At 51.3% G+C, this 19,267-nt stretch overlaps 8 protein-coding genes across 8 annotated transcripts; 2 read left to right on the forward strand and 6 right to left on the reverse strand.

The window, feature by feature from the left end:
* Positions 1 to 260: 260 nt before the first annotated feature.
* Positions 261 to 1,322, reverse strand: GT037_005251 (uncharacterized protein; the record flags this gene model as incomplete). Its single annotated transcript, XM_038930298.1, has 1 exon — positions 261 to 1,322. One exon carries the CDS (start codon positions 1,320 to 1,322, stop codon positions 261 to 263), a length of 1,062 nt encoding a protein of 353 aa, XP_038787248.1.
* Positions 1,323 to 1,610: 288 nt separating this feature from the next.
* On the forward strand, positions 1,611 to 2,633 carry GT037_005252 (uncharacterized protein; the record flags this gene model as incomplete). Its single annotated transcript, XM_038930299.1, has 1 exon — positions 1,611 to 2,633. One exon carries the CDS (start codon positions 1,611 to 1,613, stop codon positions 2,631 to 2,633), a length of 1,023 nt encoding a protein of 340 aa, XP_038787249.1.
* Positions 2,634 to 2,830: 197 nt separating this feature from the next.
* On the reverse strand, positions 2,831 to 3,787 carry GT037_005253 (pre-mrna-splicing factor syf2; the record flags this gene model as incomplete). Its single annotated transcript, XM_038930300.1, has 1 exon — positions 2,831 to 3,787. The coding sequence occupies one exon, from the start codon at positions 3,785 to 3,787 to the stop codon at positions 2,831 to 2,833; it is 957 nt and encodes a 318-aa protein (XP_038787250.1).
* Positions 3,788 to 4,421: 634 nt separating this feature from the next.
* Positions 4,422 to 5,895, forward strand: GT037_005254 (endo-exoxylanase; the record flags this gene model as incomplete). Its single annotated transcript, XM_038930301.1, has 2 exons — positions 4,422 to 5,242; positions 5,298 to 5,895. 2 exons carry the CDS (start codon positions 4,422 to 4,424, stop codon positions 5,893 to 5,895), a joined length of 1,419 nt encoding a protein of 472 aa, XP_038787251.1.
* Positions 5,896 to 6,013: 118 nt separating this feature from the next.
* On the reverse strand, positions 6,014 to 9,862 carry GT037_005255 (tyrocidine synthetase 1; the record flags this gene model as incomplete). The annotated part of the gene is made up of 1 exon (XM_038930302.1): positions 6,014 to 9,862. The coding sequence occupies one exon, from the start codon at positions 9,860 to 9,862 to the stop codon at positions 6,014 to 6,016; it is 3,849 nt and encodes a 1,282-aa protein (XP_038787252.1).
* A 1,188-nt stretch (positions 9,863 to 11,050) lies between these two features.
* GT037_005256 (uncharacterized protein) lies at positions 11,051 to 14,180 on the reverse strand (the record flags this gene model as incomplete). Its single annotated transcript, XM_038930303.1, has 5 exons — positions 11,051 to 11,818; positions 11,874 to 12,095; positions 12,149 to 13,100; positions 13,159 to 13,336; positions 13,385 to 14,180. The coding sequence occupies 5 exons, from the start codon at positions 14,178 to 14,180 to the stop codon at positions 11,051 to 11,053; spliced, it is 2,916 nt and encodes a 971-aa protein (XP_038787253.1).
* A 675-nt stretch (positions 14,181 to 14,855) lies between these two features.
* On the reverse strand, positions 14,856 to 16,148 carry GT037_005257 (uncharacterized protein; the record flags this gene model as incomplete). The annotated part of the gene is made up of 3 exons (XM_038930304.1): positions 14,856 to 15,693; positions 15,741 to 16,014; positions 16,064 to 16,148. The coding sequence occupies 3 exons, from the start codon at positions 16,146 to 16,148 to the stop codon at positions 14,856 to 14,858; spliced, it is 1,197 nt and encodes a 398-aa protein (XP_038787254.1).
* An 896-nt stretch (positions 16,149 to 17,044) lies between these two features.
* On the reverse strand, positions 17,045 to 18,335 carry GT037_005258 (uncharacterized protein; the record flags this gene model as incomplete). Its single annotated transcript, XM_038930305.1, has 5 exons — positions 17,045 to 17,394; positions 17,464 to 17,531; positions 17,583 to 17,971; positions 18,019 to 18,123; positions 18,177 to 18,335. Coding segments are annotated over 5 exons (1,071 nt in total), but the record flags the coding sequence as incomplete, so codon positions are not given.
* Between the last annotated feature and the right edge of the window lie 932 nt (positions 18,336 to 19,267).

The following is a 19,267-nucleotide window of genomic DNA, read 5'->3' on the forward strand; positions in this document are numbered from 1 at the left end:
GGCATTTAAGAATATGAGCCTTGTGTATGTATCTTTGTAAAAGGAATCAACATGTTTTCGAGAAGCCTAGTCGAGCTCTGATATAGATTTGCTTATAAGGGTACCAGACGATCGAAAACATAATGGTTAGCGGTCACGTCGTTAAGGAATTCCCAGCACTTACGCAACGAGAGTAAAGCCAGCTTCGTCAGGTCAGGCCAGGCCAGGGTATCAATTTACTGTTCGTTAACTACAAGCGCGATAGATCAGACCTTCAAACCTCAAGCGTCAACCTCTGCCCTTAGATTCTGGCGCCCACGAGCGATCGCATCGCCTAGATCCATGTTGGAAGCTTGCCCGCGCATGTTCGAGATGAAGCGACGTCCACCGTCCTTTTGTATTTTCTGTTTTTCCTCCTCCTCTCTATCCTTGATTTCCTGTTGTCGAACACGCTCGGCCCGCTGCTCCTCGAGCGATGTCGCCTCTGCTTGCATAGCGGCGAGACGATCGGCCGCGCTCTGATGGGCTTCACCGTCGTCGGGTTGTTTTCTAGGCGGCGTGCGATCCCGTCGTCGGTATGTATGGCGGTCGCGAATGTCGCCACGATCCTCTCTCCTGCGCGGTGATCGAGAACGATCTCGCCGGCTGCCGTACTTGCGGTAGGGTGATCGTGAGCGAGATCTTGAGCGTCTACGGTGGCTGTCACGATTGCGACGATCGTCGCGATCCTCCCTCCTGCGCGGCGAGCGTGATCGATGACGCCGGCTGTGTTTGTGCTCTCGCTCTCTACTCCGCTCCTTATCCCGATGTTTGTGCTTTCTTTCTCGCTCTTTCTCTTTCTCGCGCTTCTCAGCATATTTGGCCTCTTTCTGCGCGTCTTTCATAGCCTTCAATTGCATCTCCATCTTCTGCTTTTGTATCATGAGAAGCGGATCCTGCAGGACTTTCTTTTGCGTGTCGCGAGCGTTATTCGCGTTGGGATCGGCAGCGGCGGCATCGATTCCGACGGCAGCGCCTTTCTGTAGACTCTGTGTGTCGTTGTCTTTCAACAGATTGTCGATCCTGCGCTTGCCCAGTAGGTAGCCCTCGCGCTCCTCGGTAACGCCTGCATCACCACTTGGGCCCGCGTACATCCAGTCTACCCGTCGCTGCACGACTTTGCCGCCATTCTCAGCTTGCAGTCGTTGAAGCTCCTCGATTTGTGCTTCTTCTTCGCGTTCCTTGCGAAGTTTCTCGATCAATTTGCGCTCCTCGAGCGCAGACTTCTCCTCTTTCCATACCCTCTCTTGATTCTTGCGCAAGTGCGGATGCCAGGATTTCTTCAGGTTGAGGTCACCTCCCATGTTTGCGGATGGTGAATGCGATGTGGATGTGATGTGGGTGTGAGCAAGTAAAGGAAGGAAGGCTGGGCTGGATAATGCGCCACAGGCCGCCAAGGCGCTAAGCCGGGTCCCACCCAAAAGTTACTGCAACCTCCGCGACTTCTCCGCAAAAGTTTCGAGTGAACAAGTGCGCCTGCATATCGCCCAAGCATCCACATTGCGACAGACTTTGCTCTGCTGCAACAACGCTGTGCGCATTCCATACCATCCAATACGCTTCATTTGCACAGAAATTCGTACGACACAGCAATGGCGACACGCAAACGAAACGAGTACCTTGACGTCGAGGAGAGTGAGGATGAGGAGAGGGGCTACGATTCCGAAGAAGAGAGCAGAGCGCGCATGCTCCCGGCATCAAAGCGACAAAAAATAGACCACGACTCTGAGGACGAAGAACAAGACGAAGAAGTGGATGGAGAAGAGGACCAAGGTTCCGGCGAAGACGAAGACGAAGACGAAGACGACGAGGACGACAACGAGCAACACGCGGCGAAGCGTTTTCCTTCTAAGAACGCCGAACTAGCACATCTCGAGAAACTTGCTGCATCTCTTCCCTCTGAACTGAAGCTACAATCCACAAAGCTTGGAAAAGCTTTACCACCATCGTCACTCAAGAAAGACAAGTCCGGCGTGATATACCTCTCGCGCGTCCCACCCTTCATGAAACCAGCCGTAATGCGCTCGCTTTTGACACCGTATGGCGCTGTGGGCCGCATTTTCCTGACTCCAGAAACCAGTACCTCCCGTACTCAGCGCCTGCGCAACGGAGGCACGCGTCGCAAACTTTTCCTTGATGGCTGGGTAGAATTCATACACAAGCGCGATGCCAAATTCGTCGCCGAGAACTTGAATGCACAGACAATGGGGGGTAAGAAGAGGGGCAGGTGGCATGATGAAGTGTGGAATATCCGATACTTGAGTGGAGTTAAGTGGCACAATCTGGTCGAGCAGATCCAGAATGAGAACGCAGAGCGTGCGGCAAGACTCAGGTTCGAGATAGCGCAGGGCAAGAAAGAGAACAAGGCATTCTTGGAGAACGTGGAGAGAGGCAAGGTTGCCAGTGGAATTGAGGCTACAAGGCGGAAGAGAGGGGATGATGTTGACGGTAATAATGCGGCGGTGGAGGCAGCAGAAGCAGTGCAGGAAGCAGATGGGAAGCCAAAGAGGAGGAAGGGAAGGTTAGAGTTCTCGCAACACACGACTACGAGCAAGGCGATGAAAAAGCCCGAGCCAGGCCAGGATGTGAACAGGGTATTGAGTAGTATGATGTAAAGCGAGGCGCATGATATCCAAGAATATGAGTATATTTTCGACTGGAAACTATGTCTGATGTCATGCCTGGGATGAAACTTCGTACCGTAATGCAATAAGTATAACGCCAGATTCCCAATGTCTTTTCGCTTGGACAACGCCGGCCCTTTAGAGCAATATGCCAGGGTATAGTACAATAGTATCGTTTTCTCGCCTCCTTAAATCGCTGTTCCGCGCTCGAAGCTGTCCCGTATCTCGCTTGTGTATTTGTTGTAGAAGCGCGAGAGCTTGTCGTTGAATTGCTTGTTCTTCTGGTTGATGTACGTGACATCGCCGACATCCTGTTCGTCGCGTATGCCCCTTGCGGCCCTGGCCTTCAACCTTGCACGCTCGCCCTTCTCCAAGTCTTCTACTAGCCTATCGACAGCTTCTTTGGATGGTTTGTGATCGTGGCTATACGCTTCGTCGACTGGTGTGTTGATGCGCCCTTGGTTATCGACTGTGTAAATCTCGCCTGCGTCCGTCTCAACGAGTTGGAGAAGGCCGGAAGATACTTGCGATTGCAGTTTCTTTGCTTTCTCCTCTGCGTACGCTTCCATATCTACTTTGCTCATCTGACCAATCTGTCTTTTGTACACCTTATTCGCCTCGTTCCTGTAGTCTGCAAATGCGACACCATCCCTGTTCTTCGCTTTCTTCTTAAGTCTTTTGTCCCAACTTTCGCTCTCTTCAACCGTGTAGTCCCAATTCCTTTTACGCTCGAAATCAGGGTCTTCTGATTTCAAGAGTTTGTAAGAGGCTTTCTCGTTGAGTGCGCCGAGTTTGGAGATTTGCGCAAGGCGAGAGCTACGATCTTCAGCATCGCGGACCTCGCGCTCTGTCGCTTTACGGCCGTTTACTTTGGCGGCTTGGAGCGCTTTGAAGCGGGCCATTCGTGCGGCAAGGGCGGCCTTCGGGTCGGGGTTTGTCGTTGTGGCGAGGGAGTTATCTTCTGGCGCAGCGACTTCCTGGTTGGAAGTCGCATCCGGTGCAGGTGTTTCGGTCGCGCTCATGGTGGTTGAGGCTTCCGCTTCGTCGATTTTCGGTGGTGCAGACACGGTGATGATCTCGTCGTCGATCTTTGAAGGGGCTTCAGACGCATGCGCCGCTTCGTCTATTTTTATTGGGTTGGCCATGGTGAGTGATTGTTGCTATGAGGACAGTCGCTCTTCCGCGAATTGCTGGATTGACGACTGCCAAGAAACTAGCGCGACCGCCATTGATGCGACAGCCTCAACCACGAATAGAAGCCATCTACTTAACATCATCATTATCACAACATCCAAGGCATGCGAGGTTAACGAGGTAACAAACGCAATCAAATTAAAACATATGGATGGCTCGATGCATCTGTTGTCTGTCATAATCCGACCTTTACTACCATACTTTTCTATGCTCTGCTCACCCATCTGGTCTACATCGCGACCCGCATATCTTTTCCTACGTTTAGCAATACCTGAATTATAATTATATTGCTTTGTGGAGATACTCACAAGATATTCCACCACTAGCAATGACGTTTTCACTAGAATTGGTCTTAATGGCAGGGAACACTAAGTAGGTGACCACCCCACCACCAAATGTAAAGTCTGTGGGGTGAGATTTCAGTAGCTTCCCTACGACTGCTTCTTTCATATGGGTAAAGGTTAAAAAGAGAGCATGCATATAGAAAAGCTTGGCTACCATTTCTCATAACAACTAACAACATATCAAGCGCACCTGCAGACCGCAAGATGCAGTGCAAGCAAGTCAACTCATTAGACTTTCATTATGGCATTTTCCATCTACATCGTCCTTGCGCTCGCGACTTTCGCGAGTACATTTTCAACTCTTCACCCCCGCCAATCTTCAACCGTAACCGTCGACCCAGCCAAAATCTACCAGACCATAGATGGCTTCGGTATATCCGAGACCTTCCAACGCGCAAACCAAATGCATGCCCTCTCGCCCTCACTTCAGCGTTATGCCCTAGATCTGCTCTTTAACCGTACTTCAGGCGCCGGCTTTTCTATCCTTCGTAATGGTATCGGTTCATCTCCGGACTCTAGTAGCGACCACATGGTTTCCATTCAACCCAAGAACCCTGGTGGTCCAAACGCAGTGCCGAAATATGTATGGGATGGTAATGATAACAGCCAAGTTTGGGTCAGTACGGAGGCAGTCAAGACGTATGGTGTGGATACTGTGTATGCAAACGCATGGTCAGCACCAGGCTATATGAAAACGAACAACAACGATGCATATGGAGGGTCACTTTGTGGGGTATCTGCAGCTAGTTGTTCGAGTGGAGACTGGAGACAAGCGTACGCAAACTACCTGGCACAGTACATCGTTTACTATAAGGATACCGGTGTAAACATCACGCATCTGGGATTCCTGAACGAACCTGATCTTACGACAAGTTATGCCAGCATGAGAAGCAACGGACAACAGGCCGCAGACTTCATCAAAGTGCTCAGGCCGACGCTCGATAAAGCAAATCTTACGAGTGTCAAGATTACTTGCTGCGATGCTGAAGGATGGAGTAGTCAGCAGGGTATGATGGGTGCTCTGAATGGCGTGAGTAGTATGTTAGGTACGATCACTGCGCAGTAAGCCACTTCTTCTCTCTGCAGGTGTCAATTCCATGCACTAACAGCGATCCAGTTCCTACACATCTCAACCTAACAGCCCAATAAATACCCCGCACAATGTCTGGCAAACAGAGAACGCGGACCTTCAAGGCCCTTGGGCAACAGTGTTCTACAGTAACAACGGCGCAGGCGAAGGACTGAATTGGGCGAACAAAATTCATGCTGCTCTTACAACTGCCAACGCCTCAGCATACTTATACTGGATCGGCGTCCAAGGCGGAGCAACAAACAGCAAGCTCATTCGCATCTCCGATGATAAGAAGTCAGTAATACCTAGTAAGCGTCTTTGGGCATTTGCGAATTGGAGTAGGCATGTGCGACCAGGCGCGGTGAGGATAGGCGCGAGCGGCGGTCCGAGTGGAAGTCGAGTTAGCGCTTTCAGGAATGTGGACGAAAGCTTAGCGGTGCAAGTTATACAAGGAGGGACAGCAACAGGTACGGTAACAGTCAAAGTGAATGGCTTTGTCGCGTTTGCGGCCAAGGCATGGATCACAGACAATGGGCATGATTGCGACGAAATAGTGGCGACGCTGACAGCGGATGGGACTAGTGTTAGCGCGCAGGTGCCGGGAAGAAGCATGGTGACTTTCGTACTTAGCCCGTCCATGTAGATGAGATTACTTGTAACGGTATTAGAAATCTTCGTCTTGAGTAATGCCGGACAAGACACGGCTTGATCGTGGATCGTGACGATGTGTATATCTAAATTTTCTTACACACCAGTGGTATCTAGATGGGCTCGTCTCTTGGCTCGATCAGCACCTCGTTCACGGAAACATGCTCCGGCTGCTTGAGTGCATACACAATGCATTCCGCAACATTCTCTGGATCGAGAACCTTTGCTCCGCTTGGCTCTCCAAACTTCTTCAATGCCTCTTGGTCTGTGCTCATACCCAAGAGATCAGTTGCTACGTTTCCTGGCTGCACGGCAGTGACTCTCAGTCCAGTGCCAGCAGTCTCGAGCCTTAAGCTTTGTAGTGTAGCTTCGACAAAGAACTTAGATGCGGAGTAGACGCCTAGGCCAGGGAAGACCTTCCGTCCAGCATCCGAGGAGATGGCAAGGAGGTGGCCCTTTCCGCGCTTGAGCATCGAAGGCACGATGGACGAGATGACGTTGAGGAGACCTTTGCAGTTGACGTCGACGGTTTGGTTCCACTGGTCTGTGTATGTGTTGGCCATCATGGTGAAGTACATCACTCCTGAAACATTCACGAAGATATCGACAGGTCCAAGTTGGCTCTCTGCTGCAGCAACGAGGGCTTCGACCTGAGATTTGTGGGTAACATCGGTCTTCTGTGTAATGACCTTGCCTTCGCGGATGACGAGTCGCTTCTTCAGATCTTCTAGGGCGTCGATGCGACGAGCTGCAAGGGCGACATGGCAGCCCTCTCGGGCAAGAGCGGTGGCGGTGGCAGCGCCAATACCAGATGATGCACCCATGACTACGGCAACCTTACCGAAGAGAGGACCTCTTCGGGGAAGCTTAGCAGAACCTCCTGCTGCGTCCTGCTGCGTAGGAGGCTTTGGTAGCCATCCTCGTGCATACCAGTGCCGTGTGTAAGTCTCAAGAAGTACTTGGTCCACCTTCGGGCGCTCTACTGCAAGTCGTAGCGGTCTGGTCTTCGCATTATCGAGTACGACGACATCCCTGAGAAACTCGATGCTAGGCATACCGCTTCGCAGGATATCGACCGTGAAGGCACCATCACCACCCTTGGCAGAACCACGCTTGTCATCCCAAAGACTGGTCCACTTCTCAAATTCCATCGGCTGAGTTGGGTAACCTAGCGCGTTGAGATCTTGGAAGACTTTGCTGACATCGACTGGATCGGGGTCTCCAATGTGGAAAATAGTTTGATCAGTCTCGGTTTGGTTGCTGAGGTGCATTATGGCCTTGCTGACGAAGTCGACTGGGGTCATCTCCGCACGCCAGCCCTTGACATCAGGATAGTGGCCGATTCTGACTGACTCAACAATCATGGCGGTCAACAGATCCCATGCGTTAGCAGCACCTGTCTCGCTGTGGCCACTGATGGTTCCAAGACGGTGGATTTTGATGGGAAGACCTCTTCGACCAGCCTCCAGAGCAAGCTGTTCGGCCACCCACTTTGTCTGACCGTAACCATCGGCGAGTTTGGTTACTTCATCAACATCAAGCATGGCGTCTTCTGACCACCCTTCACGACCTTTGGCAGGAAGAAGCACTCCGTTAGTAGAAATATACTGCACGGTGGCACCACCTTGAGCAGCAAGACGAAGGACCTCTCTTGTACCACCAACGTTGGGTTTCTGCAATGCAGCGTAGGGATAAACCAAGTTGACAGTGGCAGCCGCATGAACTATTACATCAATACGTTCCGCCAACGTCTTGAACGTGTCGGGAGCTAGACCAAATCGCTTACGCGACAGGTTTCCTGGAAGAATCTCGACACGCTCCATGATGCTATCGCTCCACAGACCAAAGTCCAGCAGGTTCCTGCGTATCCTAGCAATACCGGCAGGTATATCGTCTTGTGAGGAATCGGCAAACCGGACCATGCATACGATCTGAGCCGACGTGCTCTCGAGTAGATCTCTGAGAAGGAAAGCACCCAAGAAGCCAGTGACACCAGTAAGTAGCACGGTCTTCGCATCTTTGAGCGCACACATCTTGGCATCTTTGGGCTGGATCTCCTTATCCAGTACAGAATCTGCACGTAAGACAGCAGGTAAATTTTCCTGTACTTCGGCGGTATGTCCATCACGAATAGCACGGACAGTGTCCAGATGGCCATTAAGTGTTGCTGGAGTAGCAAGACGTGCCACTGGTACCCTAAATCCGAATGTGTTTGATAAGCGCGCAGCCAGGTCGGCAAGTAGCAGTGAGTGACCACCTAGATCGAAGAAGTTGTATTCGGGGGTAATGGAGCTTGGGCTGATGCTCAATATAGATGCCCAGATTTCCGTAATCTGCTCGATGGAGATGGGGCTCTGCTCGAATCTTCGTGCGCTTCCAGTAGGAGATGCAGGCCTGGGAGGAGGAAGAGCTTTGAGATTGACCTTCCCAGATACGTCGCTTGTTGGAAGGCTATCCATCTCCACCCAAAGTGCGGGTATCATATAGTGGGCGAGATATGCCATCAACATACGTCTGGCAGTCGAGCTCCGGCCGGTTCGGTCGATCTCAACTTCTGGACGCTCTGTAGACGTATCCTTGTCCCTCACAATGTATGCAACCAGTTGTCTGTCAATGCCTTCCCCGAAGGGTACTACAGCGCAATGGCTGACAGCTAAGTGGTTGAGGATTGCGCTCTCGACCTTTCCAGGTACCACAGAGTATCCGCGGATTTTGATCATGGCGCCAACACGGCCAGTAATCTCGAGCAACCCATTCGATAAGAGGCGTGCTTTGTCACCAGTCCTGTACATGCGAGCACCGATCTTCGAGCTGTACTGATTCCGAATGAAAGCCTTGGCGGTAGTCTCCGGGCGATTTAGGTATCCTCGAGCAAGCAAATGCCCACCTACGCAAAGCTCTCCGTTCTCTCCTTCATCCACTTTCTGGCCACTCTCATCCACGATATAGATGTATTTCCTATCGATGAGAGGAGGTCCCACGGGACAGTAGGCGGCATCCTTGTCCAGCTTCTCAAGCATATCCTTGATATCTCCAGAAGCAATCTCGTGTGTCTCACATGCGCTGTATACATTGAGTAGGCGAGTATTGGGTAAAGCTTTGATACCACGACGTGCAAGGTCGGTGGTCACAACTTCGCCGTTTAGCCAAACAGTCTTCAGGTTCGGCAGACGCGTCTCCAGCGCTTGATGACGAGCAAGAACGGCAGAGAAAAGTGTTGGTGTGAAGAGAGTTTCGGTGATCTTCTTCGAGGCAAGCAAATCGACAAGCATGCGCGGGTCATAGCTTGCTTCGTCCGGTACAGCAACAACTGTTGCACCTCGCAGCAGCGGGCGTAGAATTTCCCACACGAAAAAGACATTGCAGGCTACTCGATCGCCTGGTTGTACGTCCGAAAGCCCGAAGCGAAGGTTATATGAGAGAACTGCTGCTCGATGTGGATTCGCGATGCCTTTCGGCTTACCGGTCGTTCCACTGGAGTATGCAACGAATGCCAAGCGGTCCAAATCGGTGTCCTCGGGCAGTGGCTTCAGCTCAGACTCATCTAGCAGGCCGTTCGTAGTTGAGCCGGTTTCATCCAGAACAACAAGCGGGGTGCTTCCCTTGATCTTGCCAACTTCGGCGCTGATAGTAACCACGACAGTCGGCTGAGCATCCTCGAGAACGTCCGCAAGGAGATCGGGAGGATAGGCCAGTTCCAGGACCAAGAATGCACCACCGGCCCGTAGTGCTGCTAGACAGGCGATTACATAGTCGGCGGATCGCGGCAACAGGACACCAACCAAGCTGTCACGGCCGACGCCATGGCCCCGCAGCCGTTCGGCGAGGGCATCGACTTTATCGTGTAGCTCTTGGTAAGTGTACGTATGATTGTCGTCTTCCAATGCAATCAGATCCGGGGTAGCATGGACCTGTTTCGTGAAAAGTGCCGAAAGGTCCTTGGTAGTGTCGATGACGGACATGGTCTGGAATTTTCCAAAGGAGGGGCAGATGGAGAATCAAAGCTTGCGAGTGACGGGTACCAAACGTCTTATTTATCAAATTGCGCTCCCCATAAGTCGAACCAACTGTTCTCGTTGAGTGATGCAAAGCGTGGGGAATTTGGCTCGTTGAGGATGAGATGGCTCGCTAATTCCTTCGTGCATCATGGCACTTTCCTTGTCTTGAGGTGGTGCCGAGAGCGCCTGCCGATAACGTCATTTGCTAGCGTCGACTAACAATTCCCCAACCCCATATTATTGCTCAGTGATGCGCATCGTTGAAGCCGTCGGAATGCTCCCGGTGGCTGGTTGGCTCTTTGTTGACAGCTTGCATGATCACCATCCAGGTTGCTGCCGATACAATGTGGCCGCCTGTCGGGTCGTCGCGCGATAGCCCCAGCCTAGAAAACTCGTAGTGCTCCACCAGTGGATAGGGAACGGTCGCGTGGCTGCTACTGACACTGCTTGGGCATTGTTGGGGACCTGGGGATACGTGAGGCGTCGTGGGCTTGCGTCGTCACGCTGGGCAAGAGTCGAGGCAGATCTCCGTACTGTGCACATCCAGCATTGCTGTGTGGTTGAGAGTTTCGTTTCGTATTCTCGTGGATACTTTAGAAGTTCCAAAGTTGTCCTATTGATTCAATGCATGTCGCAGGTGGCTCCGGCAATGGAGTGTTCGCTTAGGCAGATGCATCCAAGACAACAAGAGGTCTCTGTCGTTCAAGTAAGCATTACAATGAGTAGTCAAATACCAAATCACTATTACATCCTATGGCGATGAGATGCAATCTACTGCTAGTCGGCCTTATGACGTTGACGAAAGGCTGGCTGGATAGCCTGCGGAGGCCTCATAGAGCACGTTCGCAGGGTGCCAGGCGGGTCAAACAGCGGAAGCTTAAACCATGAATATTTCGCAAACCATATCACTTACTTGACACGTAGTGTATGGCTAGAGTAACGCTGTGCAGGTCAGAGACGATGGAGAGCCAGTGTTGAGGTCGTTCAAGAGGAATGCGGGGGAAGGCGCTAAGACGCGGTAACATAGCCAGACACAAGCCTTGCACAAGATCGACCTGACGCATCCATTGTCGACTGACTAGTGCGCCTAACGCACAAGACTACATTACAAACATACGAGAGTCATGAACAGCTCCAAGGCTCTGACTGTGCTTAACCCTGCCACTTTGTACGCCTCTGCCGAAACATAGATACCATACCAATCGGCAACAGCCCGAAGTCTACTATATTGAGACCACCGAACTTGTCAATCATCTCCGGGCCGTACATTTGTGTGATCCACTTCCAGTAGGCTTCCATCGAACTCCATTGGGCGGTGATGCCGCGCAAGGTATTTTGACCCTGGAGTTGCTGCTGAGCCTGTAGCACTGGCTCGCTTGCATTTATGGACTTTTCTTGTGGTCGCTCAAGTAACTCCTTGTAAACGTCTAACAAGCTCGCCCTACCGGTACATTCGAATCCCTCGGTATATCTGGCAAATTCCTCAAACGAAAAGAATGTGTCAGGGTCTTCGGGCTTCCAGTTCGCATCCTCGACATTGCGACGCGTGTGACGACGAACGCCCTTATCGAACGCGCGCCTAACAGTGTTATAGTCACTACGCAAGGTGTTTTCGTACTCATCCAGCAGGTCGTATGGGTTCTCCTTGACCGATTCCCGAATTTGCAATAGGCCAACGAATGGAGATTTCAGGTCCAGACCTCCAAGCTCGACGGGGAAGAAGAGAAACCCATCTGGGACGTCTTCGACAGAGAAGCGCTCTTTGATCGTTGTCTTTAGATGTTGCACAATGTTGCCATCGGGGAAAATGCTGTTTTGAATGTGGCGATGTGTGGCGAGCATCATGTCAACGTGCTCGCGTCCGAAACAATTGGCCGCCATCCCGAAGTTGGAACTGAAGAAGGTAGCTGCGTAGGAGTTCTGTTTCATCTGATCAGCTGTTCTGGCGTGGAACTGATGGACTTGGACCACTTACCCAGGTCTGTATATAGTCGATAACACTCTTCATCTTGCCTTTTAGCTGCGTGCGCAGCTCTTCCACATGCCCATCGACCATCTTTTGGTCGATCTTGAATCTTCCACTCTTTGGGTCAAGCTGCAAGAAGCCCCATCGAATGTCGCCCTTCGGCAGGCGATCGTCAGTCTCAGCATCGGAGTCGTGCGAGACGCGAACACTGCCCGTTTTCTTCTCGTCCAGCTGAAGTTACTGTTAGCTAGTTCATCGTAGTGACTTTTTGCTCAACAACTAACCTTGACTCCCGTCAAATTAACAAACTTGACAATACTTTCCCAGGCATTAGTACACGTATCATGATCCTGGTTCCAGAACCAAATGTCATCGCCGAGACGGTGTAGATCTGGCCCGCCAGTGGCTTGATTTACAGCGAAATCCAAACAGAAAAGCACGGCCTCCCCCAACGTATCACTCAGGGCATGGGAGCCTGGCATTCCTCGGCGGCGCAAGCGAGGCTCGGATGATTGATCGTCCACGAACTTCAGTGGTGCCTGCAGGTAACGCGCAAAGAACTTCTGCCATCTGTTCGATACGCCAAGGAAGTCTAGAACGGTAGAGATGGTTTGATGTGGCAACAATGGATTCCAGGAGTCGAACGTTGTATGCAGACAGTACAGTTGTCCGTGCAATCTCGTGTTCAGTACGATTTCAGTGGATACGAGGTGAAGTAGGGCTTGCTTCGCTTGCATCGGTTTCTTGGACTGACGGCAGTATTCTTGATCTCCTGTGCTATACGCATCTCTGTCGTTCTCCATTTCCTCTTCCTCTATAGCCTCGCGCTGCTCTGATTCTGAAGAAGCAGCTAGCACCCCATTGTAACCGGTAGACATTCTTGCTGTCTGCTTTGTACGACCTCTGCCTAGTTCCTGGCTCGCAATGGAGTGCGAGTGCATCCCCTGTACCGATGCCCTTTGACGCTTTTGGACAACGTAATCTCCGTACTCTGCCTCCTCTTCGCCTTCATCTGCCTCAATTTGCTGAGTTTCATAATCTAGCAATTGGTGGACAAAATATCTATTGCGATGTATGCTTTCGCGCTTCTTTTCCACGGTCGAGTGAACTCGAATGCCTTGGTCGCCCAGAAAAAATGATCGTCGCAGACGGTCGACTTTTGAAACTTCTGTGAAGTTTCTCTTCCAGGCAACATGCTTGTGCATGTCCAAGAATGCCGATTTGAAGAACACGGACCTAAAAGTTGAGCAGTTAGAGATAATATTCTTGATCATTTGAGTGGACGACGACTCACCACTTCACACCAATGTGATGGAGAAAGATGGCCTGAAGAAGGTCCGGATCGAAGTGGATGGAGAAGTCACCGTTAATCTTTCTTCTCTGCTCTAGCAGGACATATGGCCCCCAGGTCCAACGATCAAGGGTCGTCATGCGCACGTTGAGGATGTCACATAACTCCGCGAGTATCACGTCTGTGAATCGTTAGCTATGAGCACTCTAGAAATTCCATGCGTACTTACCGTTACTCAGAAAGTCTCTGAGCGCCTCTCGCTTCTCATTTGAGAGAAGATTGGAGTTCAAGAGCCCTTTTATGGTTGAGCGAAGGGTACTGTTGTTGAAGGATGTCGAGCTCTTGAAACTCAGCTCGAAGTCTTCGACCTTTTGGCGCAACTTCAGAATTGCAGCGGAGCCATCTTTACTATCTGTCTTGAATAGCCCATCAAGGTATGATCTCAGAGCTTGCTCGTCTACTTCGGCCGCGTTGAAGACGTCTTTCTCCCACTCAGCGCGGGATGCAAGCTTCTTAGCACCAGGTATTTCCTCAAAGCTCTCGCCCATCTCAATATCGCCATCTTCGCTTGCATTTCTCTCGGAAGAGAGCCATTCAGTGACGAGTTTGCCGTAGAGGTCGGCATACTGAAACTTGGTGGACTGAATCGAGAGGTATCTCAAGAGTGTTTCTTCCCAATCCGAAAGAACGTTAGATGAAATGGAAGGGTCGAACCGCGCCTGTTCGATGAAGCGATCGAGGTTCTTGAGGTCAGTCTCAAAGCGCAGGTTTCTAGATGATCCACTAATCACTGGTCCTGTACGGCCGTTCTTGGTCCTTTTTTCGGTCTGGAAACCAAGACATGCTTTTGAGCCGTCAAGGAGGAGACACAGTCGCTTTAGCGGGTCTGTTTCAGCCTTTGCAGCAGCGACGAGTGCAGCATACTCTTCTTCAAAGACAGTGCGCTGCTTCGCGAGTTCTTCTAGTTTGGTGGTTGTGATCGTCTGGAGCGTCGCGCCAAACACACTACCCGATGCAGTCGCCATGGCCAATGACACAAGCGTATACTATGGGCGATATCTCGGTGGTTTGGCTGTAGAAAGGGGTCTGAAGATACTTTTCGGTTCTGAGCACTAGGATCGGGCAAACAGCGACGGTGAACGCCAGTACTCACAGACTTGAGCGTGAGAGACCTTGGATATAAAGCCGAAGAGATCGCCAGGCTATATAGAGACGCAATTGCACTTCTGTAGGCAGCAGGCGCTTGGCAAGGCAGCCTTGGTGTGCATTTTTATCGAGCCTGTAATGCGGGGATCACCCCACACCCGAGCATGCTACATTCTGTTGGAAATCACAACTTACCAGTGATGTCACTACGCATTGAAACCCAGTGGCTGGTTTGGCAATGAAGCATTGGAGGGATACTGGACAAATCCAAACGACGTCGTGTTTAAACGATGCGTTGCCATTCGAGATCCAAAATGTAAAATCATAGATACGGTGAGCTTCGAGACCTTTGAGTATGGTACATCGAGCGCTGATGGAGCTTGTTCTGCGAGAACAGGATTTTCGTACTATGGACAGAAGTAGTTGAAGCTCGCTCAGGTGAGAAGTGACATAGGCGGCGTCCTTCGTATCGATAAGTGCACGGGCCTCCTTTCTCGACAATGACCTCTACTGTGCTGTGCCACTCGACCCCTCGTCCAACATACTCTGACTCATTAGGCTGCTGCCTTCTCATACATTGCTCTCTGGAACAGCTCATGCAGCTTCAGTATGCTCGGGCTCATCGGCGGTATGACTTGGCAGAATGCTACGCCGCAGACCCCAGCTTCGAAATCGAGATACCAGGTCATGCTCGGTACACCTCCCCAGAAGACGGTTCCAGGGCTCATACGTCCTTGCTGGCCCTGTTCAACAACCATCCCAGCGAACGACCATTGCTTCTCAATATCCGTTGGCAGACACATGCCGAGATACTGCGTATGCAGCGGTGAACACTTGAGGTAGTTGTTGAACTCTTGTTTGCACTTCTTATCGAGCTGTGGCTTGAAGAGCTCCGTCCAGGAAGCCTCACCTAATAGCTTGGGGTCGTGCCTTAGAACGGACTGGAGGAAAGCAAAGTAGGCTTCAGCGCTCGAAAAGCATCCAGCGCCCCCCAAGCAGTCGGTGGCACCGAACAGGACGTCAAAGCCATTAGTATCTGCCACCGGGCCCTCACCCTGCTCGTTTAGTGTGCTGATAGTCGCCATCCGATCCTCCATGTCGGGTCTTGCTTTTGGGTAGAAGGTAGTGTCGTGTATGCCCAGTGGCGTCCATATCTTCTCTTTCATGAAGGCGTCAAGTGTCTTCCCGGACACTTTTTCGACGAGTTTACCCGCCCAATCTGCCCCTGCGCCATATCTGAAGCTAGTGCCTGGCTCGTATAGAAGCGGCAGAGTGGACTTTTCCTCTACAGTCGGTCCAGACCAAGGGGTCTCTCCACGACTTGCACGCCACTTCATCAGATCAGGATTGAACCAGTCATACTCATGGCCATTTGTGTGACTCAGTAGCATCCTGTTTTGGTCAGATAGGCAGCAGCTAATAGACTAGTGCGAACTCACCTCAGGGTGATCGGCGTCGTATGAGGCACAGTGACCGCCTCATTTTTCTGGTCGTCGAAACCAGTCATGATGCCGTACTTTCCAATACTAGGCAGATGCTTGGCTACATCTTCATCAAGCGTGATAAGTTCTTCTTCAACGCACTTCAAGGCTGCCACGGCGGTCATGAGCTTTGTCATTGACGCGATAGCGCATATTGTATCAAGCTGGAAAGGGCGTGTCGAACCCTCTACGAGCGACTGAACACCTTTTGCACCCGAGTAGAGGATCTTGCCTGCTCAATCATCAGATATTATTCATATGAACCGCGTACGATTACACACCATCTTTGTCACCCGCGAGTAAAGCATATCCGGGAAGGATCTTGTCTTCGATAGCTTTATCGTACGCCTTTTCGAATTCTGTCATGTTGGCTATGCTTTGACTATGGGCTTGTCAACTACGAGGATGGGACGGAATCTCAAAGTCACTCTTATATCCACCATTATACTGTCGCGGATATCAGAGGCATTGTAGGGTATACTTAGATCGTGTACATGCTGACTGCATGCTGCAGTGGTCAGAATTGATACGACTCAGCCAGCCGATGAGTGCTTAGCCAATGACCAAGCGACTCTGTTCCCATTCATCTGACCATTCTACTCCATGCAACTCATGCACTTACTTCGATTCCAGGTACATGCACCGAGGCTTACACGAGACACATTGAGTCTAGATTGGGTACAGCTCCCTGACTACACTTCAGCTGGGGTAACGCATCCGACGACGTCTGCGACCTCCTGTATAATCGTGGCACGCTCTCGTACGAACAATTATCCCTTGGTTGTGCAGCTTGTGTAGCTTGTGTCAAGGTTGCCGATCCTAAGCGCCTGAGCGCACAGCGGCTGACGGGAAAAACAGTCGTAAGCTCGGGAGAAGACAAACCCGGGGCCGCTCTTCCGTAACACGCCAAGCGCGTTAGATATTCCGCGTCGTTACCCACTGCGCTTACGACTAGTTATTTCTGGTGGTCATCCGATTCCATTTTCATTTGGTCGCAGCTCCAGTAAGGGCCACTACTTTGACTGCCAGGGGCGGACAACGCGTTTGGCATTGCCGAAGTCTCGTCATTCGCGCACAATGCATGTTGTTGCACTTTTGCATGTGTTCTCATGCCACAAAGGAATGCGAATCTTATCCTAATTCTACCCATCAGAGGGATATTATTAAATATACTCATTAGCTTTGGTCATGTTTTTCTTTTCGTGGATCCCTTGCGATTGCCCTTCGGGTTCACCCAGGTGCGCTTGTTTGGAGCTACAGCCCTAGTCTTTGACAGCGCTAGATCGTTGCTCCACGCTTCTGGTAACTTGGATACCCCCTCCTTTCACAGGCAATATGTATTCTTCACTGCCAGTAGTGCCTTGTCCATGCACCATATTCACCATCTGATTATCCTCGAGCGCTACCCACTCCTCATCCCTTCCACTCAAACGGCTCTTTATAATCGGGCGTTTCGCGTAGCCTGCTGCAGGTGTATGATGAGGATTGGTGCCGCCGCTGCTTCCGAGTTTGAGTACGCGCTGGAGGAGAGGGCGAAGTGTGGCAACGCATCCTACGATCATGCCGACGCCATTCTCGGCGTAACCCCACAGGATCACCTTCGATACACCATCTGGTGGGGATGTTAGTTGTTTATCCGGTGGTTGCGGCAAGGGCGATCCGGAGAAGGGAGATCACTTACGGAGGTAATCAGTCGAGCTCGTGAGATTTACAGTATAGACCAGGCGGATGCAAGCTGAAAGACTCGCTCTGTAACGCATTAGACGGCGATCGCGTTCCCAAGACATAAGCGAGACTTACAAGGCACCGAGGCCGAGAATGACACCGACCGAAAGCTTAGCATTACGGTTCAACTGTACATTCCAAAGCAGCGGTATGGGCAGGAGCGCGCAGAACCAATCCGTCGCAATATTGACCGCAGTCGTCGCGTAGTATATATCCGCCAGTGTTTGCGCTGGGTTGCATTTCCCACCAGGGGTCGAAGTATCCCAAGCCCACGACACCGGAGTGCACTGAAAAATGATGTACAGCATCGCAATCAGGTTCATGACAATGAACATGGCCGAAACGACCCATAGGGCGTAGATGTAGGTAACTCTTCGTGATGCGATGCGGATGAGCATGAATGTGATGCTCATCTTAATTGGGATGATAGCCGCACAGTAAAAGACTTCGAAGAAGAAGAAGAACTTCATGACTTAGCAGGCAGAGATACTAGCGCTAGAGAGCAACATACCTCCATTCCTTGAACTTTCTCTTGATCACTTAGTCTGGAGTCGTGGACTCCAACTCCACTGAAAGCACCCCCTATGCATGCTATCGTCAAGCCGGTAAAGGGGACCTATATCACCATAAGCTGAGCTGTCCGGAAGGATGACCTAGAGGTTTACTTACAGTAGCAGCTGTCATGCTCCAGTCATCTAATCCCCAAGCATTGTTGTGTAGTCTCGTATAGACTCGCAACCCGAAAAGAGTGAACGCGATTACTGTCAGCGCGATGACCGAGGCAGCAAGTTCTGGAGCATTGTCGCCGTAGTAAGTCATAGTGATACCCTAACGCTGACAGCCGCGATGTGGGGGATGAAGGGATGAGATATACAAAATGATTCACGCAAGAAAGGAACGACTAGGGAGGAAGCTTGTGGAAACACATCAGGATGCAATGCAAAGACGTATGTGCTTCAGGACATTGCGATCAGTTGTGAAGCAGCCTTAACCGGAGGGAACAAGCCGAACTGGTTTCAAGAAGGGAAAGAATTGGACGCATATCAACCTGTTATCGGTGATCTCCCGGGAATCCCTAGTACCCACCCCAGACCAACGAATAATTCGACACTTGTCTTGTGCACAAGCCGCCAGAAAGACCCACGCAGGACGAATTTTCTTCGCCTTCTAGCATAGCTCCTGGGGCGGATATTAGGATCCTGCTGGAAGGAACAGCGAACCACACCCGAAGGGCGTTCCCGTCTCGAGGTTAGATAGATATGGCGCGGGTCGCCTAAAGATGACACCGGTGAAGCTGGCACGGCTGGACCAAGTCCTCGGTGCCACTGCGTGCCTGGCTTCAGAGCGGCTGTTATAGCTGGACCCTGAAGGATGAGAGGATTCGAGACAATGCTTCGCGTGCTTTGTGTCCATGGAGTGGCCCTGTTGAAATGTAGGGATATTGGCATTCTGATACAACGTGCCGTGCGGACTTCATCAAACAGTGATCCTACGATGCTTTTTATCGCAATACCAAGAGAACATTATCCGGAAAGATCGCCATTGTCTACCTTGTCGCTGCTGTATAACCGTGCCCAGCGTGCCGTGAGGCTGCTAGCCGCGACGGCTGATGAGCTCGTCGTCGGTAGGGGATACGGGTAGTGCAGGTCGCTGGTGAACCTGCGTTAGTCGAAGCTCGCCTGAGAAATGCTCCGCAAAAGGCCCGAATATCATCCCCTGTACCTTGAATTAACGACTCCAACTGCATCGCGTATACATCG

Source organism: Alternaria burnsii, assembly GCF_013036055.1.
Source record: "Alternaria burnsii strain CBS107.38 chromosome Unknown 740, whole genome shotgun sequence".
Taxonomy (NCBI): domain Eukaryota; kingdom Fungi; phylum Ascomycota; class Dothideomycetes; order Pleosporales; family Pleosporaceae; genus Alternaria; species Alternaria burnsii.